The sequence below is a fragment of the Aythya fuligula genome, chromosome 2, assembly GCF_009819795.1.
Source record: "Aythya fuligula isolate bAytFul2 chromosome 2, bAytFul2.pri, whole genome shotgun sequence".
NCBI classification, from domain to species: domain Eukaryota; kingdom Metazoa; phylum Chordata; class Aves; order Anseriformes; family Anatidae; genus Aythya; species Aythya fuligula.
Window position 1 is genome coordinate 121,778,722 of NC_045560.1, and position 25,385 is coordinate 121,804,106.

The 25,385-nt window shown below is 40.7% G+C and overlaps 2 protein-coding genes across 7 annotated transcripts in view; one reads left to right on the forward strand and one right to left on the reverse strand.

The window, feature by feature from the left end:
• Positions 1–12,802, forward strand: part of CLVS1 (clavesin 1) — a 101,669-nt gene extending 88,867 nt beyond the window's left edge. The window contains exon 6 of the mRNA XM_032182194.1: positions 11,545–12,802. Within this exon, the coding sequence (XP_032038085.1) occupies positions 11,545–11,632 (88 nt within the window). The 3' untranslated portion in view covers positions 11,633–12,802. The remainder of the gene's footprint in view (positions 1–11,544) is intronic.
• Positions 12,803–16,709: 3,907 nt separating this feature from the next.
• ASPH (aspartate beta-hydroxylase) overlaps positions 16,710–25,385 on the reverse strand; it is a 112,793-nt gene continuing 104,117 nt past the window's right edge. For 2 of the 6 annotated variants that reach the window (XM_032180660.1, XM_032180661.1), the window contains exons 26-27: positions 23,096–23,229; positions 16,710–17,035 (exon numbers count right to left, since the gene is read on the reverse strand). In XM_032180660.1, coding sequence (XP_032036551.1) covers positions 16,885–17,035; positions 23,096–23,229 — 285 coding nt within the window. In that variant the 3' untranslated portion in view covers positions 16,710–16,884. The remainder of the gene's footprint in view (positions 17,036–23,095; positions 23,230–25,385) is intronic. The other 4 variants (XM_032180658.1, XM_032180657.1, XM_032180656.1 and 1 more) reach the window with 2 other exon arrangements.

Below are 25,385 nucleotides of genomic sequence, written 5' to 3' on the forward strand. Positions count from 1 at the left end.
TTCTTTCCCCTCCTTCACATGCACCATATAAATCTTTAAGCTCTTGAGTAAAAATGGTAATTTTGCAAGCATTTCTGTACTGAAATGTTGGGTTTAACAACAAAAAAGAGGCTGACCCTTTCTTTAGCACCCATGTTCCTCCAAAAGGGGTAAGTATATGAAGACTGAGCCTTCTTGGTTTTCTGTAACTTTAGGATGACAAGCCTTACTGAACTTACTGAGGGTCTTCTGTCTGATGTCCCAGATATCAATGGAGATGTTTCACCCGAGGAAGCCCTCCAAGAACCCAGCAGCTAGCTGCATGGGATGGCATGGAGAGTAGTTATTCCTCTGCCAGTGCACCGAGTGGCAAGATGCTGAGTGGCACCAACATTTTCTCCATCCCTCCCTCCTGTCTCAGGCTCTGGTGGCACCTGCTGGATCAGGATTCTCTTGCTGGAAAGAGATATGAGCATGTCCTAGAGATGCCACTGGGCCATTGTTGTGTTAAAGGTTTATTTTTTCAGTCTTAGAGCCCCAATGCTATCAACAGAGCCTGGACTCTTGCACTGTGGCCCCAAAGAAATGCCTCTATGACATTTAGCTCTTATCTGAACTAAATTCTGAACCAGAAAATTGCTAACTGTGGTGTGTGGCAAAAATGGGTAACAGGACCTCTCTTAGAGACTGCTAAAGGTGTCCTTCACCTAAAGAGAGTCTCACCCTGAGCACAATCTACTCCAAATATAGTGCCTAGCAACTCTAATGTCAGAGATGCTGAAAACTCAAAGTAGAAATTAGAGATCTGGAAGACAAATTCCCAGAAATAGAAGCAGAGAACTGAGTGAAATACTTAGTAGCTATTTAATTTATGTTAGAAAACGAATGCAGAGTGGGGCAAAAAGGAGCATTTTTCTAGATGTAAGTGATACCAACCTGAATGTATGACCTGAAAGCTAAAATAAAGTCTATCAACATGCAGACAAGGAGAACACACAGCACCAAGCAGCAGTAAGAGGCAATAGGACTGGAGCAGGTACATACATGCCTGTGCATGTACAAATACAGGAGGGAACAAAAACTAGCAAGAAAGAACAGCTACTGAAAGGTGAGGACAATTTAGGCATGAGATCAAGTGGGAATAAGATGACCAAGTACACTTTGGCCAGAAATTAGAGGAGGGGGTTTGCTTGCCTTCACAGAAGTGAGTTAATGAAACTCTGAGCCTGTGATATGACAACCTAGCTAATGCATGAGCTAAAGATCTCATGTGAAGTGGTTGTCAGAGGTCACAGGAGACTGGATTTGCCCCCTCAAAGTCTCATTAGTGTCCAGTGTCTGCTCCTTTTAGCAGCAATGAGATGGGAATGTTACTTTCTCTCAAACCACAGGCAAGTGTATTTTCTCCCTGTGACTCAAAATTGCACAAGATTTGTTCTTAAAAAAGTCTTTCATTGCTTCAGAGAATGGAGTCTTTGTAGACAGTGAAAGCCCTGAAGAACCTCCTAGAAAAAAAACTGCTACTGACTCTAGCTAGCAACATGGTCTTGAAAATTGTGTGGTTTGAGAAGTTTTTGTAATATGGAAAATCTTTAATCAAAACCAGTGCAATTGTCATTTTTTTCCCACCAGTGGGAAAGCTCTGAACATGAAGCTCCACTGGGGAAAAATCAAAACGGTGGAAATCGCACTCCCATCTGCAGAAATTATCTCACACCCTGAGAAAAGTCCCAGAATCCTAGTACAGTATGAGCAGATGGGAAAAAAAAAAAAAAAAAAAAAAAAGGCAACAATAACAAAATCCATTCAGAATATATCTGTTTGTTAAGATTCAGCTCAATGAAGTTTGAGTTTGAAATGGGCAAAGTAATAAATGTGCAAACTAGTATTAGTACAGTAGTAGCAAAATCAGTTCAGACAGAGCTGTGCCACAACCCTTTCACACGGGAGCAGCAATGGCAATAGATGCTTCTCTGCCTTGGACCATCTCAGTATCCACACAGTGAGCCTGCCACTAGCTAGCATGGGGTTTGAGAGCAATGTAAACGGTGTGAAAATTCAGAGCCTGGGGAAGAAAATCACCTCCCTTCCAGCTGTGGCCACACCTCATGTGAGCCCTGATGGTCAGAAAGGAGCCTTGAGCTCATGTAGTCACCAGGGAGCTAACACCAAAGCAGAGCATTTGTCTGCAGTGCCCATGCTGGCTTCTGTTGATGAGCTGTTGGTTTGAGGAACAGCTGGAGGTTTTATCTGTGTGAGCAGCTTAATGGATAGTTAGTGTGGGTGGTTAAGGCTAACAGTTAAGGACGTAAAGACCTCTCAACATATCACTATGCCAATAGGTCATATCCTTTTGGCCAGCCCAAGTGGTAAAAGCATGCCTCTATCTACGTGGGCACCTAACCACAGTGAGCGTGCATTCCCAATTGCAGAGATTGATTGACTGGGGGTGATATTAAAGAACTCAATTTTTTGAAGAATTTCATTTTTTTCCCCAAGTATTACCCTGCTGTTACAGCTGGGTTCTGCAGAAGAAAGGAACCTGCAGCAGCATGTTGCTTCCCTTTCTTTTCTGTGCAAGGTCTGCCTCTCTTCAGCTGCATCTGGGTCACTTTTTGATCCCTGAACTTAATTTTAGGTCCCAGAGATGAAGACCGTGCTCTGTCACACAGTCACCAAGCACAGTCTGGGAGCTGACTGTCCCTGCTCTGTTCCCCCAGGTATCCAAAGAGTGCTCCCTTTTAATTTGCTGCCAGTGCAAACAGGTCTGAAATCCTAGTGCAATTTAAAATTGCCCTGCAGAGAAAGGAAATCTCACCTAACAGCTACCCATATATTCCAAACAAACAACCTGTGCCGCTTAATCAAATCTATTTGATCCAAGTTTAATTAAGGATATATTTAATCAAATTTGGAGTTAACAATTATTTTTAGGATAGCTTGGACTGCAAGAATATTACGCGTACCAAGTCAATCTCAGTAGAGACTAAGGAAATTGAGACGTAGGGTAAAACTTCTCAAGAATCAAGCACGTTAATTATTAAATATATGGTTATTTATATGATTTATGCTTCAAGGCACTGTTAACTTTTCCTGCCATGAAGTAGAAACTTGAGAACCTACAGATTCAGTGAAGTGCCTTGTGGTTCATCAAAAGACCCTGTAACAGGCATTTTCAAAATGCAGCTAAAACAACTATTGGATTGCTCTACCCCACAATGTTGTGGATTTTTATGCCCTAGATTAGAGTGAAAGGATTTTAAAGTACAGATTAAAGTTTGTTGTTATTGCCTCCTGATGTGTGTGGGGGGAGGGGTTCAAAAGAACAGATTTTCAAATAATCTTTTGGCTGAAACTAATTGTTCATTCTTAGAACCAGGACCCTGCTCCCAGGAAGAGGGGTCCCACCACTGGTACACACTAAAGCTGGCTGGAACATTTTTAGATCCAAAAGGGGCCATCTATGGGGGTGACTTATGTAAGGTTTTTATTTATTCAGACAGGGTTCCTCCGTATGCCCAGCTGGGCAGTGCAAGGCAGACCTTTCTAGTTGTTATCCTTGGTGTGACCTTAATGTGCCTTCGCCATATGTTTCTCCTTTTATGGGTCATGGTTTATGCTGGTTCACAGTCAGCGCCAATTTACTGCAGAAGCAGTAAAATACCAGCAAATAAAAATCCATATGAAAATGTGTGAAAGCTTCTCACTGCCCATGGATGGCACCTGGGTTGCTCTGCTTGTAGATGAGACAGACTGCTCCATGTTTGCTGGGGAAAAGGGGAAATTCTCCATGTAAGATTTCAGTTCAAGTACATTTGCTTACAATATACATGAACTATGGTGCAAGATCTATATTCACTGTTTTAGTATGAATTATTTCAAACAACAGAGAATTTCTGCATGCTTTTATGGAAATGCTTCCTCCACAGGCAGATTATGAATGAGTCATGTCTTAATAGTAAAGCGGGTGTCCCAGGGACATGCATATCACATAATGAATGCACTATCTAGCAACATAGATTATTAGCTGCTGAACAGCTTTATAGCTTTTGACAAGATTTCAGCTAATTCATCAGAAAGAAGTGGAAGGGAGCTGGTGGATGTGGGATGTTAGCTGGCCATAGGAAGCTGCAGGAGCAACGGTGCCAAATACCACCATGAGCCAGGAGTGACAGAGGCTGATCAGAAGGTCAGAATGGTGAAGCCACAGCTAACCCGAGGACAGGAGAGACAGGTACTGGGCACTCCCTGGGACAGGGTAGGCAATCAGCTGTACCCCAAGGGCATCAACAATTTGGTTTTCATCTGTTTGCAGCACTCAGTTGCCACTGAAAAGTATAAGGGTGTGCAAACACAGGCTGGAGGTGGGAACAGCAGAACCACTGCTGTTCAGGCTGCCTAAAATATTGCATTGTAAATTATGCCTTCAGCTGGTTATAAATTTACCTAAAGTTTAGTAGTTTAGATTAGAGACACGACACTTAATAAAACAAATGGTTTTACACTGCTTATATCTTTTGCTGCCCTGTGAAAATCCACCTACATCTGGCTAAGTTACAAGCCTTTGAAAAAGCAATTCACACATGCTCTGTAGAAACATATTTAATTTCAGCATTTAATGACCCCAAGGATTGCCTCATGCTTTAGCTTGGCCTCCCAGAATAAATAAACTTATTCAGCTTGGCTTGATGGTTCAATGCCCACAATGTGCATCTCATGTCCAGGACAGGGGGTACAGAGGGCTTTTATAATTATGATCTTTGATTGTAATCACAACTTTGTCTGCAGCAAGACATGCAGCTGGGTGTCAGCAGGCTGCACCCTGTGTTTGCAAGGCTGCATCATCCCTGCTGCTGGCAGCAGAACTTGAGAGATGAAGATTCAGCAGTGAACCCAGCTGAGAACTGGGGTCACTGGGATGGCAGACTGAAAGATGAGGTAGGCATAGAGGACTGGAGGCAGCCAGATTTGGAAGCACCCATGGTGGGCAAGAAAATGGGGATGCGCAGGGGGAGGCCTCCCAAGACCAGGAGTGGTCCTTTGGCACAGTCCTGGAGCAGTGGGTGCTGTTCACTCACTCTCCACAAACCCCTGCATCGGCTTGGCAAGTTGTTTAAACCAAACCTTGCACAGATGGTGAGATTACACACTGCTGATTTCCAGTCTGCCAAGCTATAGACTTGGGGGTCTAATTTCCAGAAGTACTTGGTGCTAACCTGCAACTGCAGTCAATGAGATGTGTGCTTTGGACACTTAAAGTGCTGTGGAAAACCAGACTGCCAGCACTGGGAAACAGGTGCCCTGTGTTAGAGGAACACATGGACCCTGATCTCACTCACTTAAGCCCTCCACATGCGAAATGGAAACTAAAAGAATCCTTACTGCAGTGCTATGGCAGTAAACGAATTAGCATTTAAGAGGCACACAAGTGCTGTGTTGATGAACTCCATGGAAAAGCTCAGGAGGTAATTAACAAAGTCTATCTTCAGAGCAGGGCTTGAATAATAGACAGCAAATATGTCATGGAGCCACACACTGAACCTCTAGAAGAAAGCAAAATAAATAGCTGTCTTAGCTCTGCACTGTCTACGTGGGCACTGAGTGAGGACAGAGCCCTCTGAGAAAGCACAGTACACGCTCCTGGAGCAGGGTCACAACAAGATGGTTGCATTACCCCCACATGCCTAGCTGAGTGACTGCTGCTCCCACAGCCCACATTTTGGCTTTTCCCTCTGTTGCAGTGCTCAGCTTTCCAGCCTAAAAAGCACCTCAGCAAGGCCGCTTTCATTCTGCAGTGGTGTTCTCACTATGGACATGAAACTTGAGAGGCTTGGCCTGGGTGGGAGTAGGTGCTCTCAGCACTGCGTCCTCCATGGTGCTGGTACACAGAAGTGCAGAGACTAAGATCTGGTGGCAAACCTGGTTGGGATACTGGCATCTGGGGTCACTGATGTGGGAGGAAAAGTCAGGCGGAAACATGAGGTGGGGGTAAAAGCACTAGAAACTGTTGGGCGAGGAAGCATGTTTTGTATGCAAGGGGTTGGGGATGCACAGGAAAAGCATGAGAGGTTTGCGTGTAATATTCATAAAGTGTGAGGAGCACATTTTCTTCATTATTTGGTCAAATTTCTTTTGCTTGGCTATCATATTCCATGTATTTTTGGCAGCTCTTGCTGAATCTGCTGTAAATTGGTGCTGACTACTGCTGTCCCGTTGTCTTTATTAGGCCTCACTACCAGGTCCACCTTTTCCTGTGTGTGACAAGTTGTACTTTGGGGTCTTAAGGAATAAGGAGCTCATGTCTGAACCAGGTGGTCTGATTCCTTTTATATGAGGAAAACAAACAAACAGAAAAAGTGAGAAAGGGTCATGTAGCAGAGAAAAGATGGAGAAGACAAACTCCTACCCACACATTTCCCTACCCTGGACTTAGCATGTGGCTGGGGCAAGATCTTGACACAGGAAGTCAGAAGTGCTTACGATTAGGTTATATCAGGCACTTCCATACTGATAGATGAAGAAAGACCAAGGAGTGGCCCCCTAATTCCAAGGTATGTGACACACATTGACTCCCGGCTTTGTTGTCTTGAGGGCGAAGCATGGGGCTGTGAGCAAGATTAAGTCTGTACCACCTGTGGGAGCACACACATCTTCCAAGAAGTCTTCCTTCCCCACGCATTTCATTTTTAAGTGCTTTCAGTGCTGACAAAGTACCTTTTATAATCCTTTATGTCTGCACACCTGCGTTGTTTCTGTAATGGTGGGGAAAATTAATTTTTCCCACCTAATAAAGACAAGTCCTTGTGGTGCATTGCAAGGCATACTCTGGGGTGCTGGGCCCTCCTCTGCAGTCTGATGGGGAGGGAGGAAGGCAGAGAAAGAAATACCCCTCAGACATTGTCAATATGAAAATTCTTAGGTGTGATTTTTTATTTTTAAGTGTTTTCTCCTTCTTATGTTCTGAAAAGGGAATGAATAATTGGGAGATGAACAGCCCTGAGGTGCTGGTGAAATGGGAAGGGAATTAGAGGGAAGTGAGCAGATGGGAGGTGAGAGGTAGATGAATAGAGTCACACAACATGATCTGATTGATCAGCTGCAGTATGTCATGCTGAGAGTTTGAAGCCTCCTGCACTTGGGGAAAAAGAATGCCACCCTCCTTCTTCCTCTACAAAAGCCTCCAAACGAAGCCTAGCACAAATGTAGGATGTCCTTGCTCCTGTGGGCTGCAGCACATCCGTGTTACTGTGATGGAAAGCACAAAATATGAGGGATCAGAGAACTGAAGGCTATCTTTTACAGTGAGTAACTAACGATGCACTGACAATTATTATTAGCTCAGTGCAGGGTTTTAGGATTTTATTTTTTTATAGGAAACAAAAGCAATACCCAGCAGACGTCAATCGTTGCGAATTGATTCGCTCCATCTGTACTCTGACAAGAGCCTTCTGAAACAAATGCAACGAGAAAGCTTGATCCAGTCTTTTTATGCTTTTTTTTTTTTTTGACTAAATTTGAGGTAGTTGCATTGAAACGACCACACGCATAAAGCCATCTGCTGTCTTAGATATGGAGGTACATACCAACATGCAGTGCTGTCATTTAAAATATATGGTTGACCTGCTGGAAAAACAGCTGGATAATGTTGATTTTCCAGACTTCCAAATATTCTTGCTGAACAGTAAAAACACCATGGTGGTTTTGATTGACATTTTAAATGGAGCACACTCAGATGATATCTATGCTTCAGAAGTGAGAATTTGTTTCTGCTTCCATTTCAATTTTTCTCTCCCAAGGAAGGCTAGCTAGGCTGTGAAACTGGGCTAGGAAATTTTGTGGCAATTAATTATTTGTGGTGATTAATTACCTCAGACTTAGTTCCCCATCCACGGTAATTATGTTCTATTTTAACAGGAGCTAAGTCTCCAGCATGTATTGTGTTAAAGATGGGCAGAGGGTCTGCCAGGCCAGGACTCTTGTCTATGTGATACAAACAGTTGTCTTCTTGTGTTAAATTTTAACTCAACCAGATCCCAAGCATTATCCAGGCTGGTTGTTGGGACGATTTAGTTGAGAAAGAAGGAAAGACGAAAAGTCTTCAATTCAGATATATTCATTTATAATTCTAAAGTTGCAGCACTCATGCCACATTTCAGGTGAGTATTAAACTTAATATAGTGTGAGGTTGCTACAAGACTTAGGAAACATTGCCTGAGAAATCATGGAAGCTGTTCCATCTGATGTCAACAGACAAAAATGCTTCATAACAGGGGCTTGAATGTAGGTAACACATGAATTATATGAGGCCCTTAAGACAGTGGGACTCTATGCTGTCTTTGAGTGTCCCTATTGAAGTACTACACAAAAGATGTGATTAAAATCAAAAGGAAAAAAAAAAAACAACTCACTTAGTTAAAAGTGCATGACTCCTGAGCTTTAATATGATCTCAACTCAAAGTCTAAATCGTGTAATGCCAACTGGCCTGAAAGATGCAGACTGGAAGACATTGTGGAAGGTTAGATTTGAGCGAGGCAACCCCTATAGGAACGTCCCTGGTGTGGCTGAATACATCAGGTCACAGCCTATGGTCACAGCCTGTGAAAGTTACCTGACCTACTGGAGTATGAAGAACACAAGGATCTTTTGTTTGTGGGATTCCACTATGCACAAGGACACGGAGGCTTTGTTTCCATAAATTATTTAATTACAGCAGTGAGGAAAAAAATAGTAATGCAGTTAAAGTGGGCAGGAGTACTTCTGAAAGAGAAGTCCTAGCTTTAATACTAGAGCCCACATACAAAAATCCCTAAGAGCTGTGCAAACTTGCACAAACATAGCCCACTGCTTTGTTCCTTGGCCTGAAGGCATATGTTAGATACACAAAAGCAATATGAAACAAACATAGGGGACATTTATTCAAAAAGTATTTGTCTTAATCTCCACAGCAAAATGTAATTACTCGTCAATTGAAAATGCTTTATGCATCACTGGCCTATTATGAATCATATTTCTTTATCATTGAGTATAGTTATAGAACATATATTTGAGGATGGTATATAGACCAGTAAACCATCTCTCTCACACCAAGTTATTACGTTAGATTGTGAGCTGCATTGATGCATATTGCCAAAATGTTTTTCTGAGTATCTGTACTGTTAATATTCACCAGAACTAAAGGACATTTTAAAAAGTAGTTTGGAATCTTGTTGAGAATTGAGTAATTTTATTTCTTTCTTCCTAAAATTGAAGTTATAGCAAAACATTTTTTCAGCAAATGAAAAACTGATGCATTTGGAAAATGGAAATCTAAACACAACAGTAGGCTGTGGTGATTTAGAAAATAGTGATGATTGTTTCAGTCATTACCATGCACTTCAGAGAGATGTCTGAATGGCTTATTTTAAGACATGGGGCTAAGCAGCTTCTAGAGAAAAAGAGGCATTTCTTCTGTTTCAGAGTTTGGCATATACTAATGCCTCAGTTGGATTCCTCTTCATATTGAAGGGCTGAGCATAGCACTTGAATCATTCAGTGTCTTGAATGCGTGGGTCAGGTGGGCTGCAAGGCATTGGCTAAATGCTCCAGCTAGTGTGGCTCTTGTGTGAAAAGGAGCAGTTTGGGACCTACATACAGAGCTTGGAATTGCATTGCTCCCAAGCTGGCACACATCCAAGCACCAGTGCAAGGAGGAAACTGGTATCTTGCTGGTACAGATGCAATATTTTTTTGTGTGTAATGAGTTGAGAGCAGAGATAACCAGAAGTGGTCATGCAAGGTAGATTTGAGAGATTTTTTTTTGTGTTTGACTCAGGGCAGAAACTTTCCACTGTATGCTGGAAAACGCTGCAAAAATATGTAACTTTTTATACTCATTTTAGGGCAGTAGATCAGCCACAAACAAAACATTGGCAACAAGTATTAATTAGGTACTATTTAATAATAATTTAACTTGATACTCCAGAAAAGAGAACAAAAAACTTGTGATTTGAATCCATTCTGTATCAAAGTCACATGCACAGTTCTTGCTGCCACATACTAGAAATATGTAAATTGCCATTTTGCATAATCTCTTGAATCAGCTGCTTTTCTATATTAAAATGCAGTCATAAACATTATACATGTCACATTACTGTAAAAAATACACAGTGAAAACATTTGGGCAAACACTTGTTTTGAAAAATTTGGCATAAAATCTTCCCATTGAGCATCCAGTTTTTGTTATTTCTCTCTGGAGATTTTTTTTTTTTTTAATGAAAAAATTTTATTATGCTTTAATGAAAGCTTCAGGCATATGAATAAGAAAATAATCTTACAAGTTATTCACAGTCACACTATTGAGTCTTGATCAAGCGCTGCAGTACCACAGGATGCAATTTATTAGTGATTCTTATCAAAAGAGAAGAGATTTCTAATTGCATAAAACAGCTAAGGCCTAAACTGAGTTTACCATAATGAGCAACTGGGTACTACAAACGTATCCTGCAGGTAATGAGAGTTACCCCTAACTCTAAAAGGTATCCATGAGAAAACTGGCTCTTTAAAATGATATCATGCAACATGCAAATGCTTGCTCCTGCTACCTTTGAAAAAGTTCCCTTTTAAAAGTTCTCTGTACAGAAAGTGATTTTACTCTAAAACTCATTTCCAGCTCCACACGGAGAGGCAACTCCTAGCCCAAAACATAGGAAACGGAGGATAATGAATCTCTGTAACACACTCATCAGTTTCTCCCATCATAGCTCAGTGGGCAAACACTGGAGCACACAGACCTCAGAAAATGAAATCCTCTTGAATTTTCCCATTAAGCTAAACCCATTCAGCTTTTGTCACTGCCAGAAATCCCAATACTTCACTTTCTTACTCATTTATTCTGCTTCTTTTTGCCCATTAAAAGCAAAGGACAAGCTATGTTTCCCACCTTGAAGACAGAAATGAATTTAAAATGGACTATCCCTGAACAAGGTTCTCCTTCAAGGGTGTAGACAAGGAGATAAAGATAAATGGCAGGAATGGGCAGCACAGCAGAAGCTCCCTTGATGTCACATTAAGTCTGGTTTCTTCATTGGTCTTGGATAACTCAGGGAAGTTCTGTCCCTTAGGCACCTCCATCAGTAAAATGTGATTTATCTACTTGCCAGTCACCAGGCCTGTCACAAGCATGAGCTGAGACTCATTCCTGCAAGCACTTGTATACATTATTTTTTTCGTGCAAAGTAATCCAGTAAGCAGTAGCAGAAGCTATGTTGCCTAGGAGGACATTAAGTGCTAACAGATCCCATGGTTTCTCAGGATCAGACCTTTAATGGATTTAATTATTTTTTTTATGGATTCAACATAGTAGCTATGCACTAAATATTTTGAATGCATTTGAAATAAATAAGGAGTCACTTCCCTATTCATATTTAAAAGAATGTGTCTCAAATAGTTTATATAGACCAGAATAAATAAATAAAAGGTGATAAAGGTGAAAATGAACAGGAGCAAAAATCACAAAATGAAGCAAAAGGATCCCAGTAATTGTTCTGCAGCAGCCCTCACTGGCATGTGCCTGTTCTTGCTTTCAGGTCCCAGTCGGTGGTGGAAGCCGGCACGCTGAAACACGAGGACCTGGGGGAAAGCGAGAACACCCAGCCGCTGCTGGCCCTGGACTGAGCTCCTACTCGCCAGTCATGGAAACATTCACAGACTTCCACCATACCAGAAACCAGAGCACACGATACACACTCACACATGTGCACGCGTTTTGCTTGAGAACAACTCCTTCATGTTTCTTGCCCAAGTAATAACTGCCACCAGCCATCTGTCTGTCTGCAGGGCCAAAGCTGAACAAAATTTCTATTGACACAGGATGTAAAAGAAGACACAGCAGGGGTCTGTCCATATGTAAAGAACTTGTTTTTCTTTTTTCTTTTGGTCTTGTGGCATTAAAATAATGGAAGTGGTGGGACTGCATTCTCCTTTCAAAGATAGCAGGGAGTGTCAGTAGAAGTTTTCCTGAAGCCGCCGGCAGGGATGCTCAGTTTTATAGAAACCAAGGTTAAACATGTTTTAAAGCAAGGCATCTTAAATTTAAAGTCTGTGCTGAAATTAGCAGTTTAAAGTGGTTCAGAGGGCAGAAATAGCAGCATCTATAGCGTGCTCGAATTCTACAGAAGGATTTAGCATTAAAAAAAAAAAAAAAAAATCAATGCCAGCATAATGCCATTCAACATGACACTTTGTGATTGCCTCATCCATACTGCTTATAGGGGGTCACTTATTTCATATCTAGCAAAAATTATTCTTAACTTCTGAAGCCCTTATAAAGCTGTCAGCTAAGTGGAAGGAGCTGTGTGGGCAGCAGACAGACAATTTGGAATGCAATTATTTAATTTTAACGATGTGTTTTTCCACAGGCAACTCCGGAGCCTATTAGATGTGTGTGCGTGTGTGTGTGTGCGTGCGCAAGGGGCGTACTAGGGAGACCCATTGGACACATTCACCAGTGATTAATGGCTCAATCCAGATTTTTTCATTTAGGTCACAACGACAAATGAAAGCTCTGCAGAGCCATTTACCCCCTTCCCTCCTGCAGCCGGTGAAAGGTGTAGCCAGAAGGGTATGCTGATTGCAGTTGCGGGCCATGGTTAAATGAGAAAGAAAAACTTTAAATTAATTATTCAGAGCAAGCATCTCCTAGAAAGAAATGTGGACAAACAGAAGAACTGAAATGCCAAAGATCAGTTTGTTATCTCTCTCTTTGCTCTACCTGCAAAAAAAGAGTCCCATCCCTTCACTGAAATGGAAACCAGATTAAAGAAATAAAAGAAAAATCGTTATCAAGTTGCATGTGCAGTGACTTTATTTCCTAAAACAGTTACAACCACTGTACACACCTTTGTCTTCAATTTAATTGCCATGCATTGACAATTACTAGAACACGTGGTTGGCACCAACATATCAAAAATAATAGTGTAAACCGTATATAGATAAAATGAGATGATAATAGGCAGCACAAGAGCTTTTCATACAACTCTGGAACATCCACTGAATTCATTCATAAACACTACACTGAAAGTGATGGTCTAGTTCAACTGGACATGGTCATCATTAACAAATGGAGCAAATAAATGCTGCCTTCATTTACAACATTTTAAGCCTGCACAAGCAGAAAGGACATTGACAGACTCTGTTAACACACCTGGGATTTACCTGCTTGTGTACGTACAGAATAGCCTCATTCACAATAAACTTCTGCAGAAGTGTGTTACTGATACAAAGCCTGGCCTCCATAGCAGCACATCTTTAAGGCAGTGAATGTTCCTAGCAAGGCAACACAGGAATCAGAAAAAGAAGCAGACGCTCTCAGGCATGCAGGAACATTAAATAAGACGATTGAGCCCATTTATCTTTGGAATTTCTTCCATTCCCCCTTCCCTGGCATAACAACCTAGTAGAAAATTGCTCTCCTCCCCCCCATCATGAAGATACACAGACATTGGGATTTGTCACAGAGAACTTGCTTAAAGCGTAAAGTAAAACAAACAAAAATAAATGAGACAGACATTGACTACTATACTGCAGCATTAATGAAGAACTACACTTTGGTTTGCATTTTTTCTCTGTTAAGAGAAACTTACCACCACTGCTATTGAATCTTTGTGATGACCCATTACTGTTTTTTCAAGTGGGAAATGTTTTGCCCAAGAACTGCAAATATCACTGAAATCTAGCCCTTGAAGATTAATTATTGAAGGTCAGAATTATTTACTTTTTGACTGTGACATGAATAAATAAATATAGATATATAGGGCATCATATGTAACTGTAGGATCTTATACAGACTCTGTGCTTGCAAGCAAGGTAGCTACAGGCGGGAAGGAATCCACCTCTTAACATTGTGACAAGTACATACTACCTTACAAATAGGAGGCTATAATGCCCTGCTCTGGCACTTCCCTCTGTAAATACATCTAAAGAACAAAATGTTTAATTTGCAATGGCTCTCCATTTAAAAAGCATTTCCATTCACTTCATCCATTGGCATTTTCAATGTGTAAAAGCTTTTTCAACATGAAATACTGGATGGCAAAGAGGAATACATAAAATAATATGCCACTTATTCGCTGCCTGATTTCCATGTTTTGCTATATATATCCTCACCATTTATGTACTTGATTCAATAAATGTATCTAACAAAAAGAGATGCTCTCAGCTCCTTGACAGGTAGGCAGATAGTCGAATCACTTTAGCATTGCAGCAGCAATTCACAATACACCTTGTCACATTCAAGGCACTTAAGATTGCAAATGGCCAATATGTCATTACAAAATTTAATGAAGAGTGCTACTTTGGCACACACAAATTTTGGGTAGATTACTTTGATCTATTTGTTGATTGCAACCTAAAAATATAACGTAAGAGACTTCAAAGGAACGATGAAACAATCTGAAGGACAGAGTGAATTTTTATAAATAAAGCTCTAAACTTTTTAGCATTGCTTTAGTGTTTATTCCAAGCTATAGAAACTAAAATGCAGTATTAAAATACTCCTAAGCCACTAGTTTTAGTTTAAACAGTTCTTGATTCCTCCTTTACAAACTATTTCTTTATTTTACAGAATTACAAAATAGTTTATAATTTGTACTGCGTTATCACTGTACAGAGATACAAAAAAAGCCTGACTTAATTTTTTAATTTTATTTTACTATGGCCCCTTGATATAATGGGTACATTATTTCAAGTTTTGTACATGATTCTCCTAAAGCTCTCCAAAAGTATTTCTGTATGTTTTAAAGCGTGAAACAAATCTTTTCAGCTTTCATGATGATTAATTGAGAACTGTTACCTTCTTGTAGATGGTACTCTGTGTTATTGTTGATTTGGAAAACACATTAAAGCCTAATTGATATTGCTGCCTAAAACTTACTCTTGATCAGAGGAGTATCAGTATGTTTTATTTATTTTTAATAGTCAAAAAAGAAATTAAAGTGCACACCTCCAGAAACTGGTTACAACAAATTATGGTGCAATCACCATGTGTTATGCGGCATTACAAGATTTAATTACTTAATAAAATACAAGTCTGAAAAACATTCAATTGACGGAAATGCAAACCTGTATTTTGCTTAGCAAATGTTGCATTCTGATCATGCCATATGTGCTGTAGTGCCTGTAATACTTAGGTACCATGACGTTGTCTCTGCAGTACAAAACTACCGAACATTAAAGAAATAAGACAACTGTTCAGTATCCTTTGGACAACGAAGCCAAAGTTGTGAAGACTAAGTAACGTTAATGTCTCCTTGCATAGTACCTGTCTCTCACAACCCATGCTAGAGATGCCACTGCTCTTAACAAGCTTGATGAGAGCTGAGCATCCTAGCACACCTATCCACACCCCACTGGTTTTGCAGGTCAGTTGATAACAGCCAGTCATAAACATCAGTGCAACCTCTGGTCTGTCTTCCCTTTTAGTGTTCTCAGAAGTTAACAGTGGAGGGTCCTGCACCCTCCATCTCCCATGAAATAGCAGAGATGTAAAAATCAGCAGATTGCTCTAAACATCCACAAAGATTTCTCTCTTGAAAATAAGGCCTTTTCACCATATAGTAAATTCTGTATGGCAAATACAGAGTACGTTGTAAATGGCATTGTGATAAGACTGCTTCAGTATTACATCATGCGTTTCAAGACAAAGAGAATACCATAAGCTCAATTAAAGGATCATTCAAGCACTCTGTAGGATGCTGGCAGCAGAAGTTAATACAAGTTAACCTGAAGCTCTTTGCTTTACATTCTGGCAGAAAACCTTGAAGGACTTTGTCCATCTGCTCCAACCTCAAGGAATTCTTCATAGATATTTTTCTGCTGAAAGACCATCCAACCTGAAAGGAGCCCGTGGAAGGAGGTGCCTCAGACTCTTGCTGGGTAGAAAACAGTTATCACAACACAAGCTTTTATAACAATAGGAAGAACAGCAGCTCACCACATAATCTTAAGAACTGTTGAGCACTTTAACATCCAAGTCTACAGATGTCATATCTGCTCAACATCTTCCAGAATCACATTACAAAATTGAAGGTCACCTGCTAAAAGAACTATTTTGTTTTAGAAGAACAACACTAAGAAGCTGATTATGCAAGTTTCTATTCTCTTGCTTCCCTGGAAATGCAAAGGCCACAGTTGGCAAAAATGAAATTTGTTCATATACAGTGTTTTCCTTCTGCTTATAGCTAGAGATGCACTTTGAATATACATTATTTTTAAAAATAGTGGTTAATTAAAAATTTGTTCATAATTATGCTAGAAAAATAGGTAGAAAAAATACAAAACACACATAACCCATTCACATTATCTACAGTTGATAACATAGGGACATGTTTTACACCTAAAGCAGTTAACATTGCAACTGCACATGATTTTCAAAGTTGATTGTATGCATACGTCTATAAATAATACACATGCTGCTACCCAGATAGAAACATGGGAAGCATTTTCTGGATGTAGTATAGCCAATCTTGGGCCTGAACATGGCCAGCCAGGTAACTGATTGGTTTTGTATGCATAGTACAGCATGGCAAAAACATCTGCACATTCCTCAGCTTGAAAAACCCAACCTATTGCTCTTTGGCTGACAAGATTTGTATTTTCAGACTTGCAGCCAGAAAAACAATACATATCAGTGCTGTATCAGTGTGGAAAAAAAAAAAAAAAAAGAAAAAACAAACAAATAAAAACATGGCTTGCCTTTTTTTTTTTTTTTTAAACTCAAGTCCTCTGTAATTGTAAAATGCCATTATCATCTTTTCTAACCCTTATAATACTGGTATTCCTCATATGCAGGATAAATTAATCCCGCATGCTTCTATTTGCATACTCTGAAGGGTCCTCTCTCCTATGCTCTTCACATCAGAAGTAACCCCTTAAATAGCAGGAAGGGTGCGTCTCTGTTGTGCTGATAACTCAGGGTGCCACACATCAACAATGAATATCAGGCGATAATTTTCAGCATCCTGCCACACTTCATGCTCAAAAGAGTCATCAAAAATAAGAACTTTCCCTTCTTCCCAGGTTCTGCAACACAAAAAGAGAACATGCGTTAGTGTAGTATTTGAAGTGCCATGGCAGTTTTTATAGGCAAGATATAATTAAGATTATTAAGATATAAATAAGAGCATCTGAGTCTTAATTGACATAAAAGTAGAGAAAGATCAGTCTAATGAAGCTTCATATTATTGAGGGATTGTTTTCTCTTCCTCTGCATAGTTATGCCCATATGTGCCCACATACATATTCAGACATTTGCAATATTTGTTATTTATTTAATTTTAATGAGCTTAGTCCAATAACCTGGGAACATTCATCAAGCTTAGAGGTACTGGTACAATAATCAACTTCTCCACTTTTCTAATCAGATATACACATAATGAGTAATGGAAACTGGCGGTATGATGAGCAATATGTTTTGAAAATAAATTATGCTACATCAGTCTGCTTTTTCTGAAAATCAGAACAACAGACTTAAGCCCTGATCCTGCTTTATAATATCAAGGGTGTTATCAGTCTTGTCCCATAAATCCATTCAAAGCACAGAGCCTACAGATTTTTCATCAGGGGAAGGTTGCAATGACATAGCGTATGCTAGGTCAGGTTATACTTTTGAAGCTGAACTGAAAGGATGAGGCCACATAATTTAATCCTCTTCTGCTTGCCAAGTAATGCTAAGGCAGAGGAGGTCACTGAAGGGGACCTAACCACTCTGGGTGAGCATTCATTGCTACGTGGAAAAGCCAAGTTTTAACAGCAAAATCTTTCCAAGATCTGCACTTCTGTTAGGCACAAAAAGAGAAACATAATTTATTCAAACTGGCTTATTTTTGAGAAACTCCATTGTTTGAAAAAAAAAAAAAAAAAAAGAAAGAAAATTAATATTAATGGTGGAATATTAATGGTTGAAAGAATCAGTACTCCTTTCAGCTTTATGAAATATAAAATCATGAAATAATTAAGGTCAGAAGAAACCTCAGAAGATTATCTGTTCCAAGCTTCTGCTGAGAGCAAGTCTTACTGCAAAGTTGGATCTAACTTTGAGGCTAGATGAGATATCTCAGGTTATTATCTACTGGATTTTTGAGTATCTACAGTGATAACCATTCCATCATCTCTTCTAGTGTTTCACCAGCCTAATAAATGAACATTTATTTCTTTGTGTCCGTTGTCTCAGAGAATCATAGAATATCCTGATTTAGAAAGGGCCCACAAAGATCATGGAGTCCAACTGCTGCCTCTACACAGGACCACCCAAAAATCAGACCGTGTGTCTGAGAGCATTGTCCAAATAATCCTTGAACTCTGACAGGTTCAGTGCTGTGACCACTGCTCTGGGGAGCCTGTCCCAGTGCCTGACCACCCTCTCGGTGAAGAACCTTTTCTTAACACCCAGCCTGACCCTCCCCTGCCACACCTTCATGCCATTATTAATGTCTCATTCTATATCTACAAACCTCCAAAAAGAGTCTGTCTTGTGCATGGTTTCCCACTGTTAGCTGAAAACAGTAACCAGGCTCTCCTTTAGCCTTCTCTTTTTCAGACTCCAAATTCTTTGAGTCCACTCAGTAGAGGACTGGAGCATGTCAACTTTTTTATAATGTCAGCTTTTTTAAACCTAATCAGCTTTTTCTTTTTCAACCTCCACAGGAGTCCTTTTAGTTTATCAGTGACTTCCTTGTGCTGAAGAGCCCCCAGGCTGGACACAGAACTGCAGCTACCATATCTTGTGTTCAGAAGAGAGGGAAAAAATTGCTCCCCTCAAACTGCTTCATCAAAATGACAGCACATGTTGCTTGTCCTCTAGGACCTTCAGTCATTTTCTGCAAAGCTGCTCTCTATCCAGTCATCATGTATCCTATACTGTTGCGAAGTGTTAATCTATTATCAGTTCCAGTACTTTGCATTTGCCTGTGTTGGACTTCGTGTAGTTTCAGTTGGCCCACTTCTCTAGCCTGTTGAGATCTGGATTCATAATTTTGAGAAGAGGTTTAGTGCCTGGTTAACTGCACTCAGTACTGAAAAAAAATCAGCATATGATCAGTGAACATTAGCGTTACTGTCACCACACTGTAAAATGTCACTGTGCTAGCCATTTGTCATTGTCCCTCTGATCTCAGACTTCTTCTGCACTTAGACACAGCAGCTGGTTGTGTGTTGCATGGTTTGTCTATCATAAAGTCAAGCAGTGGCATAAGCAAAGCAAATTTATTTTGCATTGCAACAAGACAGAAGCACGAGTCTGATTATTCATCCAGTCTCACCCGAGATGGTGTAACAGTCAGTCAAGTCAATAACAGCCAATGTTACCTTCTAAAGTCACTCTGCAATGACTACATAATAAAGTTTTTCAACAAGATCCCTTGGGAAGCAAAGCAGTCCATGAGGATTGATGTCCTTAAAAGGAATTAGGAACTGCAAACAGTAGTGCTGAGAAAGAAGCAAAGCCAATCATAATCAAAGATGGAAATATATTGCTTAGCCCATACATGTGAATCATGGAGATTTTCTTTATTTTTTCTCCCCCAAAATCAGGGTGAAAATGAGATTCAGAGTCCTAAATCATCTATGTATTTTGAACATTTAACTCAACAAAAGCAAAAAACAACATTGATGAGGCTGTGCTGTAATGTTCTGAAGTGAAATGGAAATTGAGATAGAAATGATCATCTGACCATATTTAAAACACTGGACAACCAGCATAACAGTGAAAAATTCACACTGTCTTGCATGTGGACATCAGACACGAAGGCCCACATAACAAGCCTTTTACAGGTTTCAAATATAATCATGTGTTTTTTTTTTCTGGTACCAAATCATCTTTCCAATAAACAAAAATGTTCTATGTCATACAGGCCCCAAATCTCTGCTACTGCACTAGAATTACATTGGTATTATTCCAGTCAATGCTGTAATGTGGCAAAGAATCAGGCCTTTTTTTTTTCACCCTCTAAATTAAATCAAGCCTGAACAGGACTGCACTAAATAGCCTGAAAGTGTAGCTCAGTAAAGGACAATAAAAACTCCAAGCATCCAGATGAAATAGCTTCAGAGGTTAAAAGCACGGATCTATCATTTGCATCATACTGGGTCGGGCTGTTTTGCACAACAAAGAAGAAGTCATAAAGTTGACAGAACTATTAGCCCCTTTTGGATAGATTACAAAAAACACCATTAGTATGCAAATAAATATTTTCCAGATGCCTTCATGGTGTGAGAAACACTTCACAGTGGGACCACAGGGAGGATATTATTCTTGTCTGGTGCTGAACCACTCTGGGTTAGGGCTTTATGTCACCTGCACAGCTGTTATTTCACCTGTCACAGGTGAGATCGTGGACTGACTTCTGCTTAAGGTTGTAATTCTGCAGCTTTGTTTCAAAACATGATTACCATGCCCGACAGAGATGTTTGATTTCGATAACTAGATATTTTTTACCTCCCATTTTTGTGCACTGTACCCTGTACTTTACAGAGCTGGGACTTCAGAATGGCCCAACGAGCTAAAATTACTATAGCTGTGCTGAGTAACATGAGGTGCACAATCTCCTAGCAGCAACATAAAGACTCCTGTGCAAGTGATGGAGTAAAATTCAGTATTAGACAAAGCTAATAAATAGTAAATTGTGTATAATAGTAAAGCGTGTACATCAAAGGATGAGCTGAAGAGTAGTATTTCCCCTCTAAACACCTACACTGGGTGGCACAGAGGTAACTGGGCACAACATTCTCAGTATTTCTGTATCTTGTAGCAGTAGCAGGACAGGAAGCCAGAAAAGGAAAGCATCGAAGCACTGACCCCTGATACACTAACCTTCATGCCTGAGCCAGCTCAAGTTAGAAACCACTAGCTTCCTACTGCTCTGAACCAGCAGGAGAGGAGGAACAGAAAATGCTAAAGATATGTTTTTCTCCTGACATCATTTCTTTCCACAGTAGTTCTCCCACCTCTTTCATGGAGAAAGGGATGTTAACAAACCCACCCTTCTCATGATTAGTGAACATACCTTTTCAATGTTTTCAGTGAAGAAATTCTGTCTTTGACTATGAATATATAGCTCTTGCCAAAATCAACTAAAGCTAACACATTCCAAAACAGGCTGTAGTCAGCTCTTGAGTGCAAGTTTTACATTTCAAATGAGCGAGTCTGATGCATAAGAATGAGCCAGATTCAGAAGCCTAGACACTGAAGTGCTGTCTGCAGCATACCAGCAGCAACATACGTTTTTCCACTCTGCCCTGCCACATCCCTGATGCTGAGGGGCTGTTGCTACCAGGGGGGTGTAGTTACATTCATTTTCCAAACCACTATCCCTGCTGTTCATATTAAGATAAGGAAGGGTGGCCAGCCTAATGAGTGGTGAGCTGTGGATACCTGGTCTCTTAGAAATAAATAAAAACCACCACTCTGTTCACACAGGCTACTGAACAGCCACCTAATGGTAATGCCTTTCAGCCCCCACAAATCTGAATTCATTATAGTGTCCTGCAGTGAAAATACCCCACATCTCCCTATTAGTACTCTAAGCCCATTATCTACCTCTAACTTCATCCCAAATTGTATTTTAAACTTGTTTTGGATATTGAATTGGAATGCTGGAAATAAACACGTGTGTCACAACCTAGGTAGTGTATGTTTTATACCTTATTTAATAGTCTGTCACAGTCAACGTTATGTTGGTAGGAGCCCTAACACATCTATAGCGACATTTTTAACAGATGGATACTTGTATCCTCAGAAATTCTAAAAAATTCTTGTTGTAGTTATTTTCAGACGTTGGGGAAAAAAACAACTTTGCTATATATTACAGTCATGCAGGCATGAGTGGATTTCTCAATATCAAATATAGCTGTACATTAGTACTATGAAAATATTTCAAAATTAACACTTGTTGCACTCATGCTACAGACAAGACAAAATCTTCAAGGTAGATATATAGAGATACATAAATATTAACCATTATTAGAAATCCATGTAAGTCTCAGGAAGGTAAGTCTTCGAATAAAAAAGTAATATAGTTAATACTATATTTTCCTGTGTTTAATAATATCATGTAAAAACCTAACCCAATCCTAACTTAAGTTTAGGATTTTCTCATATTTCCCAGGGGAGTATATGCTCTGATTGTAACATCTAAGCCATTGCTTTTTCTTCTTCCTTCTTGTTTTTGTTTTTTTTTTTTCTTCCCGCAAAACAGAGACAAAACTGGTTTCCAAGTCAGCATAAATTTCTGCCTAAAGGGACAAGAATTCTTACTCAAAATGTACTCTGAATAAACTTGCTACCTGTGTAACTCGTTGTGCCAAACACTTTATAGATGTAAATCAACCTTTAAATCAACTTCAGTTGGAATATTTTTAATTGAGTTGTATTGAATTAGAACAAATGTTTCAGCTAGGAACAATACTTCTGCAGAAATACAGTAGTATTTGGTCACAGAGGTGAAAAGGCAGCTATAGCTTAGTCTCAGCTTTTGCTGACTAAGTGAAGAATTCTAAGGCAAAAAATAAAATATAAAATAAAACAAAATAAAACAAAATAAAACAAAATAAAACAAAATAAAACAAAATAAAACAAAATAAAACAAAATAAAACAAAATAAAACAAAATAAAACAAAATAAAACAAAATAAAACAAAATAAAACAAAATAAAACAAAATAAAACAAAATAAAACAAAATAAAACAAAATAAAACAAAATAAAACAAAATAAAACAAAATAAAACAAAATAAAACAAAATAAAACAAAATAAAACAAACCTCTGTTGGCAAGTTTATTAGATTGACATTGTAAATGTAAACACAGACATTTCATAGACTAAAAACAATGTTATTTCCACACTATAGCAGAAAAGAGCAGCTTTGTTTCCAAAGATCCTTCTGGCATTGTTTGACAACTGACATTTATATGTTTGTAGCAGGAGTGAGGGTGTAGGTTGCCTGTTTAATGAAATACATAGCACCTCCTGATCAGTGAAGCATCTTTTTTTCTTTTCCTTCTTTTTACTACATGCAGCACCACAACTTCTCAGGGTTGAGAAAGGTAGGGGAAAATGAATGAAGGGAGAAGGAGGGAGGGTGAAATACCTGTTTTCTTGGGCACACCGAATTCTGCAGCCTTCTTTAGGTATCACCAAGCCCAAATGCATCCTTAGCCGACAATTGGTGGGCCCTGTGTGGGGCCATACATGAGTCCCTGGATGCATTACAGAATACTTGATCTGCAAGGAGAGAGAGAGGACGACTTCAACAAAGCCATTTTCACAAGCATACTGCTACACATTTAGGATTTCATTACATCTCATCCACGACGACCAATCAAAAGTGCAATGTCACATTTTGTTAGCCTCAGCAACAATCGCATGATTTTACATCCTGAAGGTGTTCGATACTACAAAAAGGCAAGTCTTGTGGTGTGTGTTTGTGTGCACACTTTTAATTTGGTTAAAATAATCAGAACTGGATGAAATGGAAAGATTTTCAGACACACTTATTTAAAAGGATGGACCACAGGAGGCACAAGTCCTGCGTTACCTGGTGTCCCCTCTCATCTTGCCGAGGCGATCGGCTCTGGGGCAGCCGCATTCTGCAGTGGAGCAGGGGAGCAGACAGGCAGGGCTATTTTTTCCGGCATCGAGCCCACTTGAGGGAGCCACCAGGACCCGGCAGTTCACGCAGGCAGGGCAGAGCGTTCCCCCCACCCATACGAACACCTTCTCTAATGGCGGTCTACCGCTAGCTCAGCTGCAATGGTGTACACCAGGCACAGTGCGCTCTCCAGGAAGTCTGTACACACCCAGACCGACTGCCCACTCAAAACTGCAGCAGTTCAGATCTCTGGGTGCAGGGAGTGCCTAAGCCTGTTGCTAACACCTGCGGGGGGGGCACAGAGACTGTGTGCGTGAGGTGCGAGCAGGTGGACGACCTGGACCACCTTGTGGCAGAACTCAAGGAGGAGGTCAAGAGGTTGAGGGATATCAGGGAGTGAGTGGGAGATAGACTGGTGGAGCGACTCTCTGCAGGGCTTGAAGGACAGGTGCCGGGGTGAGACACCCCAGATGGGGGTGGACCCCCTGCCCTGTTGCTGTTGGGCAGAGGGAGAGGACCTCGGAGTTGAGGAGAAATGGAAACAGGTCCCTGGTCGACATCGCAGGCAATGCCCCCCCCACCGGCCCCACCTTCCCAGGTGCCCTTACGCAACAGGTTTGAGGCCCTGGAGCCTGAGAGACCAGTAGCTGAGGAAGAGGGAGAAAGTCTACCCAGGAGGATGCCTAGGGCGAGGAAGTCGACTCCATGCCTCAGGACTGCCTCCACCAGGACAGAAAGAAGGGTGATTGTTGTGGGCGGCTCCTTTCTCAGGGGAACAGAGGGACCTATTTGTTGGCCTGACCCTACCTGTAGGGAAGCCTGCTGCCTCCCTGGGGCCAGGGTCAGGGACATTGCCAGAAAGCTTCCCAACCTGGTTTGCCCCTCTGACTATTATCCTCTTTTCATAGTCCAGACTGGCAGTGATGACATTGAAGAGAGAAACCTGAAGACTATCAAACGGGACTTTAGGGGACTGGGGTGGTTAGTGGATGGAGCGGGAGTACAGGTGTTTTCATCTATCTGTACGGTGGCAGGGAGGGGTACAGAGAGGACATGGAAAGCCCACCTGATAAACACGTGGCTCAGAGGCTGGTGCCAACACAGAAATTTTGTGTTTTTTTTTTTTTTTGACCATGGGGCACTTTACTCGGCACCTGGCCTGATGGCCTCAGACAGGTCTCTATCTCTAAGGGGAAAACGGATCCTAGGCCAGGAGCTGGCAGGGCTCATTGAGAGGGCTTTAAACTAGGTAAGAAAGGGGACGGGGCCAAAACAAGGCTTGTTAGAGCTGTGCCAGGGGGAACAATGGCAAGGTTGGGAGAGAAGGCAATGGCCCAACTGAAGTGCATCTACATTAATGCACACAGCATGGGTAACAAACAGGAGGAGCTAGAAGCCATCGTGCGGCAGGCAGGCTACGACTTGGTTGCCATCACAGAAACGTGGTGGGACCACTCTCATGACTGGAGTGCTGCAATGAGGCTTTTTTGCCTCAGTTTTTACTGGTAAGACTGACCTTTGGAAATCCCAGGCACCACAGAACAGCAAAGAAGCCTGGAGCAAAGACTTACCCACAGGTTAGGAAACATTTAGACAAACTCAACAAATTGTTCCATTGACCCTGATGGATTTTACCCAGGAGTGGTAAAGGAGCTTACTGATGTCATGAGTCCACGCACAGCCTCTGAAATGTCAGGCAACCTGGTTAGGTTCCTGAGGACTGGAAGAAAGCAAATGTTGTTCCTGTCTTCAAGGCAGAAAACAAGGATGATCTGAAGAACTACAGGGC